The sequence below is a fragment of the Crassostrea angulata genome, chromosome 10 (assembly GCF_025612915.1).
Source record: "Crassostrea angulata isolate pt1a10 chromosome 10, ASM2561291v2, whole genome shotgun sequence".
NCBI lineage: Eukaryota > Metazoa > Mollusca > Bivalvia > Ostreida > Ostreidae > Magallana > Magallana angulata.
Window position 1 is genome coordinate 47,071,973 of NC_069120.1, and position 24,043 is coordinate 47,096,015.

At 31.6% G+C, this 24,043-nt stretch overlaps 1 protein-coding gene and 3 non-coding genes across 4 annotated transcripts; 1 reads left to right on the plus strand and 3 right to left on the minus strand.

Moving 5' to 3' along the window:
• Nucleotides 1-1,986: 1,986 nt before the first annotated feature.
• Nucleotides 1,987-2,150, minus strand: LOC128168442 (U1 spliceosomal RNA). The gene has a single exon (XR_008241379.1). It is a non-coding gene; the product is annotated as a U1 spliceosomal RNA (small nuclear RNA).
• On the plus strand, nucleotides 2,085-23,101 carry LOC128166006 (uncharacterized). The gene is made up of 10 exons (XM_052830925.1): nucleotides 2,085-2,142; nucleotides 3,723-3,875; nucleotides 6,469-6,621; nucleotides 13,607-13,831; nucleotides 14,328-14,570; nucleotides 15,757-15,894; nucleotides 16,601-16,741; nucleotides 17,990-18,136; nucleotides 20,309-20,426; nucleotides 22,940-23,101. Exons 1-10 carry the CDS (start codon nucleotides 2,085-2,087, stop codon nucleotides 23,094-23,096), a joined length of 1,533 nt encoding a protein of 510 aa, XP_052686885.1. The 3' UTR covers nucleotides 23,097-23,101.
• Nucleotides 3,720-3,883, minus strand: LOC128168418 (U1 spliceosomal RNA). Its single transcript, XR_008241357.1, has one exon. It is a non-coding gene; the product is annotated as a U1 spliceosomal RNA (small nuclear RNA).
• LOC128168431 (U1 spliceosomal RNA) lies at nucleotides 6,466-6,629 on the minus strand. The gene has a single exon (XR_008241368.1). It is a non-coding gene; the product is annotated as a U1 spliceosomal RNA (small nuclear RNA).
• Nucleotides 23,102-24,043: the final 942 nt, after the last annotated feature.

Genomic DNA, 24,043 nt, shown 5'->3' on the forward strand with positions numbered 1-24,043 from the left:
TAAAATAGTATGCAGAGTGAAACTGTACATGTTAATCACGGTTATTTTTTCCTCGTGTGATAATTTTAAATTACGTCCTTAAAATCTTATTATAGTCGGAAATATTAAGTATATAAGGAAACCACCTGATCTTTGGTATTAGACGTACCAGAGAAACTTCCCGTATCAACAAATTTACTGTAAGGAAAATGCACGTTAAAGCTTCGTAGAGAAACATACGACTTGGTATTATATAAATTATGTTTCCTATCAAACAAATTACGTATGTGATTATATTATTTTTAAATCGGACTTATATGTTGTTCCCGACACCGCAATGAAACTATGTAGGTAATTTCAGGGACATTAGTCAAACACAATCCGTATTGTGAAGAATGAACCTGGTCGAACTATGATTATGTGAACACGTGCATAAAAGTGCATTTTTAGATTCTGTCAGATACCAAACGAAGGAAAACATGTAAAATTGTCAAACTACTCAAGGGATCATTTAATAAGTTGTGTTGTACATGTATCTGTGTTGTAAAACATATGTAAATTTCTTTATAAAAGAGATACAAGATCTAGGGTTACTTGATATCTTAGCTCTTGTTAAATTAAAAAGGTAAGGTGGAGAGTGGGATGGGGCTAAAAAGCGAATATAGAATTTGTTAATTTGAAGAAATATTTGTTTTAATTGAATTTAATTTACTTATAAATTTTATTGCCTTTCATTATATTGCACCTTTCCATATAAAACAGACCTTGGATCACTAATGAATATTGCATATACAGATAAAGAAAAAATCCTATAACAACATATTTTGATTAAATAAAGACAAGAATAAACGACCAAAAACAAAGCAACAAAATTATTTCTATTAAAAACAAATAAGTAACATCAATACGAAATTCAAAAGAAAAATTACAAAAAATATTGCTAATTACAATATAACAATAATTCATATATTTAGAATGCGAACTAAGTGTTTAAATGAAATTGTCGTGGTACAGGATGGTCCATTACATCTTCAAAATTTCTAACGAAAACACAGTGTTAACAAAACAAATAGTACAATAAAATATAACTTTTGCAGTTCATATTAAACATAAAACACTGCCAGATAATTACACCAGTGCCAAGGCGGCAGTTTTGCTTCCGTCTAAGCTGCATATATCGAAAAATTCAGATATGACATATGAAAGACCATTACTTGTAGAGTTTACAACCTCCTTTGTTATCATGTTATCATTTACCTTTCAAAAATAAATTCCTACAGGAAAATAAATTTCCCCATGGGAATAACAATATTCCTACCGGAAATTTAAAATCTGCTATCGGAATAAAAGAGCTTCCTACAGGATTTTCCATTCCAACAGGATCTAATAAAATTCGATAGGAAAAAGAAAAAAAAAGAAAAAGAAAATTAGTTATATACATGTACTCTCTATACAATGGTCATTTGATTTTTTTTTTTTTTACCAAACTGTATCTTAAGCGGGCGCAAATATGCCACCTTGGCACTGGCATAATTATCCCGTGCAGTGTTATGATATTTCTCGCTGTTAAATAGTTTACAAATTAAGATATCATGGTTAAAAAAACCTTTTTGTTTTAACACAAATATAAAAGTGTGTCTACAATAATTCATTTGATACACCATGATATTGTAAACAAAATATGTTTAACTTTAACATTTGCTACATGTTTGCAGTTATCAGCTGAAAATTTTAAGAAAATTAATACTGTTTGAATTTTATAAAAGCAGATAAGAGATACAAAACTTAAAATAATTATTTATACAAATGTAACTTAATATCAAAAATTCATTATAGATGTTATTTACAACTGATATTCTTTACCACTTTATTGTAAAGAAGAAGCAACAACTCTCAAACAATTTATCAAATGCATATTTTATGTTGAAAGTAATGCTTCAATGGCTGGGATTTATTTCACATACTGTAGAATTGTGTTTAATTCCTCTTCTGTTATTTTTGATTTATCAGGGGTTAGCGCGAACGCAGACCCCCACACTAAAAAATTACGTGTCCGAGTAACCTGCATTTGGGGTTATCGCAGACTTCAGCCAAACCGGAGTGCAATGGTAAGGCCTCGATCTGGGGGAACCGCCTTGCTGATCATGGTATCCCCTACACCAGGTAAGTATGATTAATCATGGTTATAATGGTCATTATATATCAAAAGTAAAAGACTAATATTTGATATGAAAAATCATAATATTGCATGTACATTTTTTTAATTTCTCAATTAATAATGACAAAATATGAATGGCTTAGTTTTTATTTTACTATATTTCATTTATTTTTGATTACAGAAATAATTTATCATGTGTTTCTTTTGAATATTGAGAAATATTTTGCTTTTACAGTATTTTTCTATCAAACGAGAATGAATTCTACGAAGTGGATTATCTACCTTTGATATTAAGATGATCTGAAAAGAAGCGTTTGTATGTATTTCTGTATGTTTGTATATATGTATGTATATCTTTTATTTTCATAATTTACTATTTAAACTGGTTTTCCCTTTTAAAAGAGTCAATTTGCATTTCAATTTGGTTGGGTTAATGGGTAAGTTTTCAAAACATCTCACATATTGATGTAGAGTTATCTTTCTCTCTGTAAACCATTTGCTTTGATATATAAATATGAAGTATGTTATTATTTTTCATAATTAGCAGTAGGGTTTTTTCCGAAAGGTAAGATTTACATATTGTTTATTCTTGTAAATCATATGTAGACTAATGTAATGAATTAAGATTATTTAAAATATTAAGCCAAAACGTTTATTTGCTGACAATTTTTTTTACGTGAGTGTTCAAATCCTTTGAAAACAAATAGGAATCATAGAAAATGATATTCTTTACTATCCAACGTCATTAACACCAGTAGAAAGATACTCTTTTGCTTAATTATTTTGATGAAGTTAATTTGTTACTAGCTGTATCATTTTATTTACAATGATAAAACTAAGTTGATTCACATACTTAACATTATAAGATATGAAATATGATGTGTCTTTCAAATTACTTTAGTTCGCATATTTTAAAAGAGCTTCCTACAGGATTTTCAATTCAGATAGGATCTAATAAAATCCGATAGGAAATCTTTCAGGCGAAACACACTAAAAAGAAAAGTGGTTATATACTTTCTACACAATGGTCATTTACCAAACTGCATCTTATTTAAGCGGGCGCAAAAATGCCACCTTGACACTGGCATAATTATCCCGTGCAGTGTTATGATATTTCTCGCTGTTGAATAGTTTACAAATTAAGATATCATGGTTAAAAAAACCTTTTTGTTTTAACACAAAATAATATAAAGGTGTGTCTACAATAATTCATTTGATACATCATGATATTGTAAACAAAATATGTTTAACTTTAACGAATCATATTTGCTACATGTTTGCAGTTATCACTGAATATTTTTAAACAATTTTATTACTTTCAACATAAAATATGCATTTGATAAATTGTTTGAGAGTTGTTGCTTCTTCTTTACAATAAACTGGTAAAGACTATCAGTTGTAAATAACATCTATAATGAAAATTTGATATTAAGTTACATTTGTATAAATAATTATTTAAAGTTTTGTATCTCTTATCTACTTTTATAAAATTCACACAGTATTAATTTTCTTCAATGGCTGGGTTTTATTTCACAAACTGTAGGATTGTGTTAAACTGCTTCTTCTGTTATTTTTGATTTATCAGGGGTTAGCGCGAACGCAGACCCCCACACTAAAAAATTACGTGTCCGAGTAACCCGCATTTGGGGTTATCGCAGACTTCAGCCAAACCGGAGTGCAATGGTAAGGCCTCGATCTGGGGGAACCGCCTTGCTGATCATGGTATCCCCTACACCAGGTAAGTATGATTAATCATGGTTATAATGGCCATTATATACAAGAAGTAAAAGACAAACATTTGATATGAAATATTATAATATTACATGTACATTTTCTTTTATTTCTCAATAAGATATGACAAGATATTAATGACTAAGAAATTATTTTATTATGTTCTATTTATTTTTGGTTATAGAATTGTTTTTATCATGTGTTTCTATTAAATATTGAGAAATATTTTGCTTTTACAGTATTTTACTCTCAAATGAGAATAACTATTATAAAACGGATTATCTACCTTTATTTTTTTTTTATTGCGTTTGAATGTTAATTCTGTATGTCTGTATATCTGTAGGCAACTATGTATGTATGCTTATTATTTACACACTTTAATATTTGAAGTGGGTTTTTAGAGAATCAATACGTATTTCATTCTAGTTTTGTAAATTGATAAGGTTTTGAAATATGACACACAATAATGAAAAGTTATCTTTCTTGCTTTACACCATTTTTATTAGTTCATGTATATGTAGTATGTTATTACTTAACATCGCTAGCAGTAGCTAGGCTCGAATGCCCAAGGCTCATTTGCAATGTAATTTTTTCTCTAACCCATTACTATAATTTTTTTCTTAATTAATGATATTGTTTTTATCATTTCATGTTTATTTTTAATAGAAGGAATAATTGCATTTATTTTTTAAAATTAGCTATTCATTAGGCTATTTGTTTCCTTTACGTAATTTTAATATACATTTTACGTTGACCAGAATTCTTCTGGCTTATTTATATATTCCAAATATATGTATTGAAAACAATGTTAATGTTACCGCCGTAACAATGCATATAATCGAAATGAAGCAACATAATCATATTACTGAATTTAGAATAACACTCAACGATCCATTTTACTACAAAAAGATTTTTGTTTTAAAAAATCTGGATATCTGCGCCTAATACCATCGAGATATTAATTTGTGTTAAAATTTCATTTACATTTCAGATTAAGAGAAAAACCAAGCAAACATCAATATGAAGTCAATACATGTTTTTAAGTCCTGTTAAAATAATTTAGATTTCAAGTATAGGTTAAATTTTTACAATATGCAGAATCTCTTAATTTTTTTCAATTTCTCTCAACCATTGCTAGGCTCGAATGCTCAAGGCTTATTTGCAATGTATTTTTTTTTAAAAGGTTTACTGATTTTACATAGATGCTTTCTTGAAAGCCAGAATGTACAAAAGAATGACGAATGGCCAGATAACTAAACCATGTTTTATCATTTATGATTACATTATACAATATAACATTAAATGTGTCTTTTGATGATACTTTAGTTCACTTATTTCACAAGAGATATGAAATTCATCTTTTTAATTTTCCCTTTCATTTGCATACCAAATTGTATTAACTTCCATTATTATTGGAAAATTAGGAACCTTTTATTACCATATGGTATAAAATAAATTAGATTAGACAATGTTACTGTCGTAAGGTCACTCAATCAGTGTAAAGTATAATTAAAATTAAAAACATCCCATCTTTTAAAGTAGCTGCAACATCTTTTTTTAAAGTCACGTTGTTTTCTTTTAAGAACAATTAGTGACCCATGGACCACATCGCTCACCTGAGCTACAATAGACATAGACATAATAAAATCAGCTTTATGGAGTCATATCCAAAATAGCTGGACAATGTAGCATAATAGATCCTGTATAAAAAGATTTTCAAAAAAAAAAATCTGGATATTCTGATGTTTATCATTGAGCTCCTTTTGTATCAGGATGAATTGATAGTCATATTTCATACTGAGCATTGTAGTTATCAGCATCTTAAACAACTGTTTATATATGGGATATAAACTTCCATCAACCTCTGAACCCCTTGTAAGGCCCAAGAATTCTTCAGGGGCCAAAGTCTAAACAATGTTCAAGAACCAACAATATGTCAAAATGCTTGCATATAAGTAAAACCATATATTAAATAATTCGAGTTTTTGTAAATACCAAAATTTAATACTTTTTCCTTTGTAAAATTTGACCTCCGAAAATAAGGCCCCACCCTGCCACTGAAGATTATCCACACTATCCTAGGTTGCTTTCACTAAAGTTACAGCTTGTCTAAGCGTATTATTTATTAGAAGAAGATTTTAAAGATTTTTCTCTATAATATATTCCTATGTAAAAGTTCGACCCACCAATGATTCCCAATCCCCAGAGATCATGATTTGAACAAACTTTAAACTACACTCTCTGAGGAGAGAATGTACGAGGTATCATTCAATAACAAAACAAACAGCCTGGTAATGTATAACTTGTGTTTAGGTTACATAGTGATTATGATATCTTTTATTCAAAATGAAGTTTTCCGCGAGGAAACTTTATAAATTGTTTAATAGGCTATAATCAAGATCAGTTTACCTAAGAAATATCAGGTAAACAAACACATTGTAAACATGTAATAATGAAAGAAACTAAACTGTTCTTATATGTCTAAGTAAAAATGTAATAACTTTTTAAAGGGATCAAAGTGAGAATTATCCGATAAGCAACCAATACTTCAACAGTTCAGATGTTTTTCTTTCATTGTATTCATTTCATTGAATAATCAGGGGTTAGCGCGAACGCAGACCCCCACACTAAAAAATTACGTGTCCGAGTAACCCGCATTTGGGGTTATCGCAGACTTCAGCCAAACCGGAGTGCAATGGTAAGGCCTCGATCTGGGGGAACCGCCTTGCTGATCATGGTATCCCCTACACCAGGTAAGTATGATTAATCATGATTATAATGGTCATTATATAGCTGAAGAAATAGACACAATATAAAAATGGAAAATTATCATATTGCAAAAAATATGATGTACTTTTCGAAAGAAAATAATTGGATAATTATATAGACCTTATTCTTTTTCTGTATTTATGTCATTTATAATTGCAGCGCTAGTTTTTGGTTTGTTGCTCTTTAATCTTTTTAAATATTTTGATTAAACGTTTCTCATTATGAAAACACTACATTAAAATTGGAAAGTGGGTTATCTTTCTTGGATATCTAGAGAGGGCTAGATGGTCGTAAAGTTATTTAGACTATATTCATCTCCTTAAGAAAAAGAACCCTGAAAAAATATTTGGCAATATGTTGATATTTTAAAGCTTAGGCAGACAAAATATGCAAATTGTAGCTAAAATAAGGAATGTCTTTGCTACCTGACAGTTATAACCAAACAAATTATACTAAAAAATTTAAGACATATATTATGGTTAATTTGTTGACCAAATGCCTCCTTAACACATACTGGTATTAACAAAGAATTTCGTGACCTTACTTTGATGATGCCTGCAGTACACATTGTTCCATCCATCTACATTTATTAGATAATGAAATAATCTAAAATTTTGATATGTTTTTGAAATGTAAACTGTAAATAATATACTAAATTCGTTTTATCTTAACAGGTTTGTAGGATATTGTTCCATCACTCATTTCTTCTTACATAGACAAACATTTCATTTTATGTAAAAATGCAAGATAATTATATTATGCAGGTTACAAATATTTTTTTATTATAATAACCGCGCAAGAATCTGACATCTTTTATGTAAGTTGCAATATAATGTGGTTATGCTAATTTTTTATCAACATGCGAGTTAATTAAGTAAACATACAAGATATGGCAGAGTGCAAGATATGTATGTTAACATGCACTTATTATGTATACATGCAAGATAACTACAATAACTTATATAACGATATACCTACTTTTGGAAATATGCGAGACAATTAGAGAAAAAAAATACGAGTTTTTCATGTCAACATGCGGCTATTAATGTCAACAAGCAAGTTCATTATGTTTACTCATTTTGTTTACCATTCTGATTGAACACAAGTACTCTGAAGTTGACACTAAAAAGATGTAGACAACATCTATGTAGTTTTTAAAAATCAAGTCTTCCAACAATTGCATGAAGAATTTAATGGTACTAATTGTTTTCACAGAATTTGCGTATAAATAAGGTAAATCAGTCCAAAACTAGCGCACGTTTTTCTGCGCAATATATATACAATTTTTTCAATGGATGGCCCTGTAGCTCTCCGGTCTGTCAATATTTTTTTCCCGGAGAGCTACAGTTCTACAGCTACTGCATATGGTAGTTTTGTCTCTCAGTTGATTCGATTCGCAAGGGCATGCTCTTCGTGGGAACAGTTTCTAAGACGAAGCAAGCTACTGACAAACAAGTTGATAAAACAGGACTATCAACAGTCTCGCTTGAAGTCATCTTTTCGTAAGTTTTATGGTCGATACAACGACCTTGTTTTCACTGGGTCGCATGCTGACTGACGTTTTTCATACTAATTGTTAGACCATAATTAATCATCTAATTTTCTACGGACTTTTCCGATTGTTTCCCGATTACGACAAAGAGCACACGGCGGGTGTTATATTTCTTTCTCAACGCAATTTTTGTAAGTACGCTGTTAGTTCAGCTTAAATTTTTCATAAATGAGAAATCCTAGCTTGGACATATCAACAATTTGAAATTTGTAGAATTTATCGATGGAAACGGATTTATATATCAAGTGTTTACGCGTTTCTAAATCCTTGCTCAATTATGCACCATAATATATATGTAAAAATTTTTGACGTTGTAAATAATTAATCTTTGAGAATTTGAGGTGATCAAATACGGTCGAGAATAAACACATACATGTACTTTCTTTTTTTTTTTTTTTTACAAAACTGCATTCATATCATATTATATTATGATAAAAAACAGAGAGAGAGAGAGAGAGAGAGAGAGAGAGAGAGAGAGAGAGAGAGAGATTATTACCACACTTTAAGGTTTTTATTACTTTTTAAACTGGTTGATTAAATAGAACACTCAGAATTCGAAGAAAATGTATATATTGTAATATATATTTATTGTGTGGAAGATGAATTTAATTTTCTATTGGCGTATGATCTTTTTCATAAAAAATATAAATATATCAAACCATATTTTTGGAGGAGATCTTCTATGTTCAAATTTGTACAACTTTTAAGATCAGAAAATTTCGAAATTATGAATAACCTTATAAAATATACAGATAGTAGTTTAAAATTACGAAATGAATTGTTGCCATAATATAAGTAGATTGTCTGTTCTTCTGTTTCACTTGCATATTTGTATGTTATATGTACATGAATACGGATGGGCTGTTAAGCCTAGTAAAGTGAATAAAGAATGAATGAATAAACCCTTTATATATACCTGTAGTCAATCAAAACATGCTTTTTAATAATAGGTACGTGTATCTTCTAATTAATTTCCTATTGTATTTTCACGCCCTTATAGTTACAACAGTTACGTATGTACACTATACTGTTAACGTATATCCCTTTTGTTCAGGTAATCCATATATGCGGCCTCTTATTATTTATCTAACATTAAAAATAAATCTATCTAGAGACGTATGAATTATAAGTGTATAATAATACGTTCTTGATCTACTGAAAATTAAACAAAACACGAGATAAAAAGATATTCTAAGTTGTATAGAACACTACAGAGGAGACATTTTTTCTTTCCCAGTTCAGGGGTGTATTCTGATTAGCACAGGTGTGAATGCCTGCACGGCTTCTTTTACCCGTGTTCACCTGTCGTGAAACCCTCTGTTAATACACATACACCGGAAGAGATTTAAAAACAAAGGAACTTAATAGTGTGTGCAAATTATTGTCAAAATACTCCTGGTTTTCATTTTTTCAGATTCTTAAACAATTGGTCAAAATTTAACCCGCTATAAATATTCGATATTCCAAAAGTAATTTAATTAGTAATACGGTCATACATGTACGATACGCAAATGTCCGATTTGATTACATAAACAAAGACATCTTTAAGATACATGTACATGAGCAAAAAGTATAATTACTTTAAGAGAACTTTTAATAAGAGACTGCGGGTAGGACCTTTTCTTATAGGGGAAAGCCGGACCCTAAATTTTAACATTTAGGGTCCGGCCGGACCATTTTACAGGGTGGACCTTAAATTATACGACACCGGTCAGCTGCGGATGCTCACTCCTCCTAAGCACCTCGTCCTACCTTCAATGTAATGGAGGTCCGTGTTTGCTCAATGTTTGTATTTTGACCATCACAAACAAAACATCAACGTTTCGTTTTTTCCCTTATATGAGTATAGGATGCTTACTCCTCCTAGGCACCTGATCCTACCTCTATCTATTTGGAGGTGTTGCTCTGCTTCGAATTTGAATTTAGTTTTATTGATTTTTGAGATGGTTCACGGTTTGTTATTGTCATTTTTTCATTTTAAAATATTAATATCATTGAAGATTGTCCTGTTAACATTTAACTTTTTATGTCAACATGTGAGATAATAATTTTGACATGTAAATTACATGTAAAGATTTCAATATGCTTCATGTTTACATGGTTTAATCACATGTAGACATATATAAGACACATGTCGATATAATGTTTTGCATGTTGTCATAGTCATCATTTATTATGAGATATACAAAGTGCATAATACCATAATTATCTTGCAATTTGACATAAATGTTATGAAACTTAAAAATACCCCGCATGTTGACAAAAGGAAGGCGCATGTAAAAACAAATCAATGTGTTGCATAAGATTCTGCGGATAGTGATACGGGACAGGAAAATTTTCCATTTCAAAATATACATTTTTAAGGTATGTACATGTGCTATTAAAATACTGAGTGACATAAAAAAATATTTTTTTAGAGTTTCTTTTGCAAAGGATAATCCCATTCTCTTTTTAAAAGTATATATTCGAAGCACGTACTCACCTTCGCAAAAGTCTTTGATTGTCATTCATCAAAGTTTCCATTACACTTAGAACTATATCGCAAAAATTGGAGAGCATTCAAATTAAGAAAGGAATCAGTTTGATGTGTTAATTCGAACAAATTGAAAGAACAGGTATAGTGTGACTTCACCTACCCTCCTCTTCGAAGAGATCTACTAAGTCTAAGACGCAATCAGCATATGCTTCATCTCTGCCATTTATTTAGTCATTCTATTATGCTTTAAATGCTGGAAATGAGCATAAAATGTAGAATAGAATTGATATAAATTGTTGTTTTTCAATTCATTTGTTTCCTGTTAAAAGTTTTTAAAAGAATGTTTTCTAAGTTTCAGCTTATTAAAAAATTGTTTGATCATTCAACATATCTAATGACAATTTTTCAAGAGTGCTCAAATATAAACATCGATATTTGACCAAAGTAAACCACCGTATTCAAAATTAACAAACTACTTCCTATTACACTCAAACGTTGCATAACCTGTTATTTACTAAAAAAATAAAAGAGGATCCAATTAACACAATGCTGTTTGAAAAGCTGCTGATCAGCTTGACATTCACCTTTATTTTTACGTATGGTTATGGTAAGTTGAAGTCATTGTTTACTCTTAAAATAGTAGGTACTTATTTACTTTCGTTATGATTGTATAGACTATTTTACTCTTTTTGTCATATTAACATGAAATTGATTTTTCTCATTAAATCAAATAAGATAAATTAGATTAGGATAATATTTACAATTCACTATGAAAATGCAATTGATCCTAGTTTCATGAGAGAGTGTGTCTAGATGCCTACCCCCCCCCCCCCCCCAAAAAAAAAACCAAAAAAAAAAACCCTAACATTTAAGACAATCATATGCATGATATGTAGCTGCCTTTGTTTTAAAAATTAAACAGATATAAGTAGAAATATATAAAGCATTGATTCATTCCATAGCAGTTTCTTTCATCCTGCATGATATTATTTTTTTAAATATTTTTTTTATAAATATATGAAATATGTCAAATGGATCAATTGATATCTTAAATATTAACAATGGGAATGTAGTGGCTTGAAAATAATGACGTTTACTGTATTTTGATAACTAAATTACATTTGGATTCTGCAACTTGACAAAGTTCATCATCAAACTAACCAAACAATATATAGTTCTGCTTATCAAAAGACGTCCAGTCCAACACGTATTCATGTTAGAAGTTATATTAGTGTATTTGTTGGATATTTGCCAAATACAAATCTGTGTAAAAAAGATGTATGAGACTCAACTTGTACTTAATTCATTAGAAGCTACATTGTAAAACCGTTTGTTTATGCATTCCAGAAATTATCTTTGTTAATCAATCAATTTAACAAAAATATTACTTTGAATGACTAGCGCCTAACAAAACTTCTAAGTGTCCATCTTAAACTCTTGTAAATTATGTGTCTTTTAACAATAAGACAAATTAAACAAGACAATGCCTTTTGAAACCAATAACCCGTAACGAAACCCTGAAAACAAGATATTGGTTATTTACATCACGTGCTTCATGTGTAAAGTATACTTTTGCGATTGATTTTAGTCTGTGTAACACAAATGCATTAAAAACTCAAAATGTGCAGAATGGCCATTGCATAAAGAGCTAGAGCCATTGAAAAGTTGGTGTATGAATTGATTTTACGACATGATAAACTAAGTATTAATTTACAGGTCTTTTTGTCCTCTACGTTTTTCTAAATATTTTACAATTCTTATCAAAAATTATTTTAAGATCGTTTCTCTCTTTTCTTCTTGCATGTTTTTTATCTATTGGCACCAAGAACAATCCGATAGTTTTTGGCGAAATTCAAGCAAACCGGAAGTTATACCCAGCAATGGACAAGGTCTTTATTTGCAACCGCTCAAGATTGCTTAACCATTTATAACCACTTGCTATATAGATTGAAACTAGCCTATTCAACAGCAAGACAAACAAAAGTTTTCAACGTCGCGGGGCTGTAAATTTCTCCTATTTATATTTCAGGGTGTGATCTATCACGAGGGTGTTTACATTAAAGTCATATGAGAAATAATCACTCAACTGAATTGGCAACATACATCTTTATCTATGAATCAAAGCTTGGTGTATAGTTTATTTTATAAATTAGTTATATTAGTTGACCACTTATAACTTTGGTCAGTTCAAATGAAATCATAAACAGATGATTTATTGATACGAAAGCCTACAGACCCATTTCAGACATCTGTGACTTGTCTTTCTAAAAAACGAGTTGATAGTGTCATTAATACTGTATATAAACAGTATGCATGTTATCTCAGCGTACAATCCAGAATATTAAATCGTAAAATTGCTGAATATATATTTCAGAAGAAATTTGGCCTGAGGATAGATGATAACTTCGCAATAATTATTTTAAAGGGAGCATGGTCAAGATTTCAGTCAAGTTTTTTTTTTATATTTTAATGTTTGCTTTAGTAAGGCATTTTTAATAGACAACCAAAATTTGAGTGTCATTCGTTGAGTTTTAAGCGTTTTTCATTTTGAATATTGATATAAGAATTCTAGTTAAAGACCTAAAATGAATGCGTTAAACATTAGGAATTGTTTATTGGGGCTTGAAATGAATAAGAATATATACAAATCAGCTTGAAAAAGATTTTTTACCGGTATATTGAACTTACGTAAACAAAAAAAGGGCACCGGCCTTGTTTACATGACAAAGAACTGTGAGCCCTGTATCTTGCTTCACTGACTTTCAAAATTCATTTGATCATTAGAAATGCAACCCTAAAGTATTGTAAATAATAAAAACAGAAAAATAGAATGTGATCAAAACCGTGACCATGTCCCTTAAAGATACTCAAAGCATGATTTTTTTTTATATTTTAACTAGCTATTAGAAAAAAATCTGAATTACGTTGGCTCTATTTACAGATAATTTATCGGCAAAAAAGCGAACAAATCAATACAGACATACGTATACTTGCCCTTCGTGTGGTGCTGGTAAAGCCGTCGATGGAAACATGAGCACGTGTATGCGAACAGATGACATTGGTATAACCACAGCTTACGATTCCAAAACATGGTGGTATGTTGACCTTGGAGGGATATACAATGTGTACAACATCAGAATCGTGTTCAAGGATTATCCTGGTTACAGTAAGTATGTCATTTGTGGTTGTTGATACTTTTGTAAGTTTTCAAAAGTAAAAGCTTATTCTTACATTACTTTTTATGAGTATCTATTTTGCTCTGATACCATTGTTCAAGGACTATGAACAGGGTGACTATAAGGTAAATATGTTTATTTGTTGTTCCTTTAGCAGTAAACACACAATACAAACTGAAAGACAACTTTCATTCATTAATATCTTTTTAAAGTGAATTTACCAAAAGAAAAGAAATATCCAATTCTTTCATTGTTTTAAATAACTAAATTTCATTGCCTTTAAAAATGCCTTTACCAGCACATTAAAATTTGGCTTTGTGATTAGATAAATAGAAGTAACTTTTCATTGATATATCAACAAAACAGGAAGCAATAAGCTCACAACAACAAGTGTTGCGAAGTTCTTGTGTCGTAGCATATATAAATCTACTCATATCATAAATCTAAAAAGTCATTGATGCTAATTTAGATGTACACTTTATATAGCCATGAGACAGAGAGGTCGCTTCGCCGGGTTTTCTTTGTATGTGTCTAACTCAACTGACAGACACCGTGGATACCAGTGTTACAAGAACGGACCGGAATTACCTCCTTTGGATTTCAATACAAACTGTACAGCACATGGACGCTACGTTATATTCTACAACGAGAGATTGAATAAATTAAATTACCCAAGTGGTTATCAACTCGCGTCAGTTTACACAGAGCTGTGTGACGTAGCAGTGACAGGTGAACTCATGTTTTACTCTATTAAATAGGTGATAGTTTTTTCGTTTAATTGAACATATAACAATTAAGTAAATGAAACATGTAACTATCATTAATTTTTAAGGACCTATACTTTTTTTGATAAACATCAAAATGTCTAAATATTTGAGATGTTTTTTTTTTGTTTTTTTTTTATCAAATTTCAATGAAATTGGTATTTTGGAATTGGTCAATATATAACATTACAAGATACTTATTGTGTCTATATATTCATAAAAATAAACTAAGAATTTTCAAAAACACAATTTTGAGACAGTTCAGTAGTAATGTTCTTTTTTTCAGGGTCGCCGGTTTTTATAATGATTATAATAAAAAGACAGCTCAGGTTAAACCATTACAACTTTACAATAATAATATAATATAAAAAATTGCTATTTGTGGTAAAGTGGGTATCTGTTCGTACTTATTGAAAGTAGAAGATACCAGATGTATTTTAATTGTAGTCCAAGTAGATATATTTACTTCGATTTTCACCGTAATAAAAAAAAGCGATGTTGTTTTCAAGATAGTTAATCAATTTGTTCGCGTAATTTATCTACGTATGCATTTATTTTATTTAATTAAAATTGTCATCATCGGTCTCTTGTCGGATATATATCAGTGAATTATTTCATTTACAACCGAACATTGTTCAGCTGAAAATTTCTCAATGTTAATGACGAATCAATTAGTGGACCAATTATTCTGTAAAACAACAAATGTTTATACTAGTAAAAATGCTTTGCATATAAACAGAAAACTATAGTTCTTAAAATACTTAATTCTGATTAAAAAGAGAATTGATTTTATGCTTGTAACTACATTTTGTAAATCATCAGGATGTAGAAAAACTAATTAAACAGAGTTTATAAATGTAGCAATTTACGTTTGAACTTGCAGCAAAAAAGTGAACAAAAATCAAATGCAAGAAGGAAGGTATTGATATTTCAATAAGAGAAATTAATTGATAGAGTCTGAAATTTTAAAAGCAAATGAGCGAACAAATTTTGATTGTTTTTCTTGTTATTTGGAATGATAGAAACAGCCTTTGTGTATACGAGAGTTACTATAAATAACCATATACTGTTTATTTTGATGGATCCTATATAATGTGCTATTCCCTCTTTTAAAGTGTGGAAATGCAGTCAGTATTTAATGTTTAACTTAGGTTGTGTCAACCTTGATGTTTATGGAAATAACTGTGACATCCCTTGTCTAGACAGTTGTCCGGAAAATAGATGTCACATTGCCAATGGAGCTTGTTTCCGTTGTGCACCTGGATGGATTGGATCATTCTGTAATACAGGTTAGCAAACAATCTCAGGCTGTATTGTATATAAATGTTGGTGTTAGCTTACATGGACTTATATCTCATAATTATTTGATCTTGTCTGAGCAAAAGCTGTCAAGCCATTACATCAGCTGAATATTAATCAAAGGCCTGGTAAGATGGATCAATGGACAAGTTTTGCCATCAATCACATTTTATTTGATTACAACTGTTGACACAAATGGTACATTACAAAAATTTCGGGTGTGGAAAGTTAAATAGAGTGAATCGTCAATTTTGTTTTTAAATCTGATATAGATTAAGCCCGGATAAATCTAAACAAGGACAAGTTTGTGTCCATAGATTACATAATTTTTGACACAAATGATTTTGTCATTAAAAGTGTTTGTATAACTCTGTACTGTGTTTCTTTAAACATGAACTTTTAAAGTATTTTATGTTTAAGAATGTCCACCAGGAACATACGGTGCTGGCTGTGCTCAGTACTGTATTGGACACTGTATAAATGACGTGACATGCAACAGATATACTGGCAGGTGTGACCAAGGCTGTAAACCGGGATATATTGGGGAACTCTGTGAGAAAGGTTAATATGTTTGATAATAATTTGCATCATGATTTAAGAACTACTAGTAATTATAGTCATGTGAAAATATATTATTATTAAATGAATATTAATTTCAAGGGAGTTGAAGCTATTAAGTTTTTATACATGTTAAAGAATGTCCACCAGGAACATACGGTGCTGGCTGTGCTCAGAACTGTATTGGACACTGTATAAATGACGTGACATGCAACATATCCACTGGCAGGTGTGACCAAGGCTGTAAACTGGGATATATATGGAAACTCTGTGAGAAAGGTTAATATGTTTGATAATAATTTGCATCATGATTTAAGAACTACTAATAATTTTAGTCATGTGAAAATACATTATTCACATGAATATTAACTTAAAGGGAGTTTTAGACACAAAAGACACACTTAATAATAAACATAAACTTTTACTTACTATTTTGATCTTAACTCCTCTCTCGATTTGCAAAAGTATCGAACTGGTCTCGTTAAAGCTGACATGAATTCATAAAAGCATTTGGTCGCCATATTAGTTTCGATCGCTCCTCTACTGCCACTGGGGTATATATACCGGTTGAGAAAGTTACGGTCGGTTGCTTTCCGATCGAGGCATTCACGTTGCACGGACTTCTAAATGAACTATACATTGTAGTAAAATGTATTTTAAATAAAGAATAAAGAAAACAACAATCAATGAAATACAAATATATTTATTCTTTGAAAGGATGTCCAAGGTATCCGTATTATTTTGCACAGACAGTGCTGCCATACTTCGCATGTACATCGAACACGTGTGTTGTTCATACAGAGTGCATAACGTCTGCATCTTCTTGAAAACCCCGGCGACACTACATCCAACACAGTAGATAAATGATAGTTAATCCAAGAAAGTAACAACGTTTCCATCCGTTCCTATAAAAACTACCCGTTTATAAAATCCATGCGATAATTGACATTGCTCGATCTGCAACAGTGTGTGGTTTGCGCATGTGCGATGTTATAACATACACAGGGAAACGGTCTACAATTATCGAGGACTTTTTTAAGTATTTGCGCCTGGATTTCAGTCTGTCTTGTTTCGTCGTTTATTGGATATATCTTGCCAGTGAAGTGGTTGCCATATTATTTTTGTTCAAAACGCGTTTTTACAAGCCTTTTCGTCCAAGGTAACGTGTTCGGGTGTATGAAATTCCTGAATGCGGTGAAGCAAGACGAGGGCTCTCGGCCTTATATAAGGGGTGTGTAGCGATGAGCAGAACATTAGAAATCGACAACTAATATGGTGGTAGTCGGAGATAAAAGGGAAATGATGCGTATTTATGAATTCATGTCAGCTTTAAAATCCCATGAATGACGTGTTTAGGCGTTCTCGGGCGTGTTTTCGTTTTTTGTCAGTATAAAAATCTGAAAGGTTCTGATTATCCTAATAAGGCTGTAAGGTGTGTCATTGATAACACTAAACACTTTTCTATATACTAGTGTTGTTCCGTAACAAATTGAATTTTGAGTTAAAGCCATTAAGTTTTTATTCAAGTTAAAGAATGTCCACCAGGAACATACGGTGCTGGCTGTGCTCAGAACTGTATTGGACACTGTATAAATGACGTGACATGCAACGGATCCACTGGCAGGTGTGACCAAGGCTGTAAACCGGGATATATTGGGGAACTCTGTGAGAAAGGTTAATATGTTTGATAATAATTTGCATCATGATTTAAGAACTACTAATAATTTTAGTCATGTGAAAATACATTATTCACATGAATATTAACTTAAGGAGAGTTTTAGATACAAAAGACACACTTAAACTTTTCTCACATCTTCACAATATCCTTACGAGATTTGCAAGTATTTTAAAACAAAACATTGATGTTCACGTCTGAAAGTCCTGTCAAACAGAATGTGACAAAGGAACATACGTAATGGGCTGTATACACAACTGTAGTAGTCACTGTCTAAATGATGTTACATGTAACAAAACAACTGGTATATGTGACCATGGATGTGAGGTGGGATATTCAGGGATGCAATGTGAAACAGGTTTAAAATTTAAACACCTTTTTATTGGTTAAGCCCCTTTCACAATTGGCGCACGACCACTTTACACCACTTTGCGAACGAAATTGTTGAGCTTCGCACGAGATCCGCATACGTTGCACGAGCCCTCGCTTACGTTGCACGAGCTCTCGCATTCGTTGCATACGTTTTACTGGTCGCATCAAGTCTCCTCTGAATAGTGGACATGCATACTATTTGGACGCGACCAAACGCGACCCAAATTATCGCAATGCAACGCACGAACATTAGTACGAACGTTTTACAACCTTTTCTGTGTACTCGCAAGATACACGATTTAATAGATCGTAAGATAAATTGCTGGTGTTAATGCGTCTGTTTTGCGACCGTGAGACTGTTGCTCAACGTGTTTCATGTAATCTTGCAACGTGTTAATATCATTGCACGACTTATCAGCCTCAATATGCCATGCTTTGCTACTAGTATATATACCATGTATAAGTATCTCTGTTTAAGAACAAAATTTACAATATACATGTATTGCATGATGGTGAGGGAAATACATGAATGAAGATTTATTCCCTCAAGAAAAATCATATTTCCCGAGGGCTTCGCCCGAGAGAATTTTTTTTTCTGGGGAATTAATCTTTATATTCCCTGAACATTTATGCAATAAGCGTTTTATTCAACCAAGCAACATAATGTTTGACTTTTCAACAGTCGCAACATAAACGTCGTGATTGTTTGATTTCCCATGTACATGTAACTGTCTCACTTTTTTTCATAAATCATAGAAAGTTAAGTTGGTTCTGAGATATAAAGAGAATCATAATTATTAAATATTTTTGATTTAATCATATATGTATACATCGTATGCTCATATCAGCTTTTTCATTACTATGAAATCGCCCTGTCACATGACTTTCTAGATCAATCAGATATAATAGAATAATCATACTGAGGTGTAATAATAAATGCTGCTGCATACCCGTATCTTCTTGGGCGGCATCTTTTCTCGCTTTCAACTATGTCTTCTGAATATGGGCGGTGTATATACCCCCTCTGACTTGCACGATCATTCGTACCATGGAACGCATAATCGCACGTCCAATCACATTGCCGCACGTTCAATCGTACGATCACCTAGTCTCTCGCGCATTCCTATCGTATTATCTTTCAACAGTTGCTTTCATTGTACTACAGTCGCATACAGACGCAATATATATCGCAAGATTCAATGCGTTTACATTGCACAACGCTCGCTTAGATCGTGCGAAGTTTGTACGAATGTTTTTTTCATATGCGATTATTTCGGCAACAATTAACGATTCATATCTAACTTTTCGGTCGCACGAATATTTGGTCGCTTCTGCTCGTGCGCTAATTGTGAAAGGAGCTTTACAGGCACGTAGGATCAGGGGAACCAGGGGTGCCCCCCCCCCCAACACTTTTTCTTGCCGGAACTAAATTTTTAAAATTCACATATAAAAAATTGAATAATAGAGTTGCCCCCCCCCCACTTTTTTGGAAGTATGTTGCAAAATTGGTATGAATATAAGGAAAGTTCAAGTTATAGATATACTACACCCCACCACCACCACCACCACGGATTAGGACTGTTAGGACTGAGAAGATTTTGGAAAATTCAAAATTCCTTTTTTTTTTTTTTGCTTGTCAAGATTTTTTGGATGAGTCTGGCCCCTCCACTTTCAAAAACGATGCTACGTGCCTATGTTATGTTCAAAACAAGCATACATGTTAATCATGGTGAACAATTTAACAAAATGTATTTAAGTTAGGCAATAGACAATACAGTGGTTATTTTCAATTCTTGCAGCTAATTTACAACTCGATGGATTGAATGACAATTGCAAGGAATCATCTTATATCGCTGGATTGTCGTTCCTTGTAGTAACAGCTGCTATCTTAGTTACCACAATCCTCGTAATCATTAGGTATTATGGATTTTTTTTTCTTCAAACATGCTGATTTTTGTTGATATGTTAACGAATGTTGTTGGTGTTGTTATTATTAACTCGTCTGTGCCGAAGCTCATGTGTGAGATTTTCTGATCAAAAGGACAAGGGCGTACAAGGCGATACATATCCCCCATCTTGGATCAATAAAAAAGAACTTGATCAAATGTTGCTGATATATAAACTATTTACTGGTATACATTGTTTATAACATGATTTTAACGTTGCAAATCAATAACAAGCTTTAATTCTGTAAACATAAGAGATCTAGGTTTCCAAATTAGACCACACGACGTTTTATGCATAAATCTTTACCATTTCCTGTGCTATGCAGTACAATACAATTTTGGTATGAATGGGTCTAGACTCCATCGTAAATGTACTTTTGATAAAAGGATAAGTTTTCATCATTGATTTAATAAGTGGAGTCTAGACCCATTATGGGCGAAATCTCGTGGTTTTCACAAAAACTGAAAACTTTATTTATAAATGTCAAATTGTTAAAGTTTTCACAGTGATTAGTATGTGTCTATGTAGCTCAGTGTGATAGGTGGAAGACTGTAGACTGTGCCTCTCGGCGAAGAGGGTGTTCGAATCATGATGGTCCTTTTCTTTTTTTAATTTCTGCGCATAAACTTCCTTTTAGGTAAACCTATTTTAAATTTTTTGATACAATTGATTTATTTTGGAAAAATATTTTAAACCTGTCAGATGACAATAAACCCCTCAAAAGATAATATTCTTGTCCAGTCCAAATGATTTCAAATAAACAATAGCGCTAGCACAGTCAGGGATTGTTTGAGATCACGTTATAATGTAAAGATAAGACACATAGAAATGAAACCAAGAAGAAAAGTATAAATGTATGTTTGTTAATGATCAAGTTCTGTATAATAGCATTACATGTACAGATGCACATATTCAAATGTACGATTTTTTTAAATGTAGCCTATATGTATATAAGAGATGTACATAAGTCGTTTAAATGTCCTAGGTGCGGGGGATTTGACAGGCATTGTACGCTCTGTTCCTTTATCTGTCTGTCTGTCATCGTCGGTTTTGGTGTCGGCGTTGTCGTAAACTGTTCACATTTTCATCTTCTCCAGAACCACTGGTCCGATCTGAACCGAACTTGTCACAAAGATCAGGTAAAGGTGGTTCAAACGAAGGGTCATGCTCTCTTTATAAGGAAGATAATTTAGAATTACTGAAAATTTGCTATTATGTTTAAAAAAATGTTTGGTAAAAAATGTGGAAGGTAGTTAAGATTCAAGTTTGTTTAAATCATGATCCCCGGAGATAGGGTGGGTCGACAATGGGGGGAATCAAGTTTTACATAAGGATTTATTGTGAAAATCTTTAAAAATCTTCTTATTACAAACAATTAGACCAGAAAAGCTGGAGCTTGTATGGAAGCATCATCAGGTAGTTTAGATTCAAGTTTGTCAAAATCATTATTCCTGGGGTTAGGGTTAGGCCACAAAGGGGGATCAAGTTTTACAAAAGAATATATAGAGAATTTTTTTTTTAAATTTCTTCTCTAAACCCATTCAGCCAGAGAAGCTGAAACTTGTTTGGAAGCATTCTGAGGTAGTGTAGATTCAAGTTTGTTCAAATGATAATCCAAGGGGTAGTATGAGGCCACAATGTGAGGATCAAGTTTTACCTAGGAATAAATAAAAAAAAATCTTTAAAAATCTTCTTCTCAAAAAGGCCAGAAAGGCTTAAATTTGTGTGGATGCATCCTCAGGTAGTGTGAATTCAAGTTTGGGGGGGGGGGGGTGTCAAGTTATCCATAGACATATATATATATATATATATATATATATATATATATATATATATATATATATATATATATATATATATATATAGTTACAAACTTTGAAATCTCAAAAACCATATGGCCAGAAAAGCTCAAATTTTTGTGCTTGATCAAGCTATGATTCCCTGAAGAAAAGTGAGACCACAGGAGACACGTGTGTGTGTGTGTGGGGGGGGGGGGGTGAGTATAGGAAAAAAGAGAAATCTTCTCGCAAATCCTTAAACAACAAAAGAAGCTTGGTATTTCCCACAATTCACAATTATATGTGGATTAACATCGGCAGATATTTCAACTTTTAGTTTACTTATTAGTTGTCAAATTATTTTGATTTTGAGACTATAATGCTGATTTAAATTTGATCAAAGTTATTGCTATTGTTGCTAAGGTGTGCGATGTGCCAATGCAGAAATGTTTATACGATTTTCCACATGTTCAAAGCCCTATGCACATAAACAGAGGACATACTGGATCTCTAATATCTTGATTTATTGCAAACAAAATTGTTTATTAATTACAAAATTGTATATTTTACCTTTAAAAACACGTGACGACTTATAATGATTTTTTTCAAAATCTAAATAAAAGTTACATCGTTTATTGAGGTCTTGGGGCTGGAATCAGTTACGATGAAAATGATTAAATAAATTAATTCTGTTGTTAACTTTAGGAGATATTACAAACTTGTAGAGGAGATGCGCTCAATGCAATACTCTGCCATCACCAGAATAACACCACAATTGGAGACCGATGCAAAAGAGGGACATCAATACCAAGAACTTCGTATAGAAGAAAACTCATATCACAACCTCACACTACGAAATTAATCAAAAACAGGTGTATGTTATTCAAGGGGATTTAAACCAAACGACTTGAGATAGATATTTGTTACACATCACAGTTCCATTATTCTTGCTCAGAGTTTAATCTTCAGTTGTTTTCTTATTCTGCATAATAGTTCTTTTATTGTTTATAATTAGTTATGCATAACTGATTTTACATTTTATTCGTATGTGAATTAATAACTTTGGACAAAAATCTCTACAATAGGACATTTTATGAAATATTGAAAAGAATCGGTGTAATAAACAAAAGATAAAATTACTGAAATAACTTACCTTTTTTAACATTGTTCTTGTTAAAAATATTTCTTATTTAGCTCATTTTCAATGGAATATTACGGTAGATAAGATTCATTTTACAATAAAATCAATATTAATGTTAAAATCTTTTTTATTAGTTATATAATCATCTAATGATGTATGACGTCTGAAAGATGATTATTAATCATTTTAATTGAAAATAAAACGATTTATGCTATTGCCTTTTTTTCAGAGAAACAGTCCATGTGTATTTATGTCTTTGTTTTCCGGCAGGATTATATGAATCTTATGCAAACGTTATGAAAATACTCAAATTCCATTGAAAATTATTTTTTGAAATCATACAAATATCAAAGTATGGATAACAATGTCAACGACAGGTAGTTTGAGAATGTATACAGAAATGAGCTACATTTTTAATGCTGAATATGCAAGACTTATTGACCATCATTAATACTATGAACTTGAAACAATTCACTTTAGATGATATCTACACTCACACTCATCCATGCATGCATAATTGAGCTTATGAAAATAATGTGAACAGAGAAATTAATATTTGAATGCATACATGTATTTACATTGCAGTCACTCACTACTTGCAATAAGAACAATATGTGTTGATAATGATGCCTCTCAGCAAGACATTGCATCACAATCGATTTAATGTT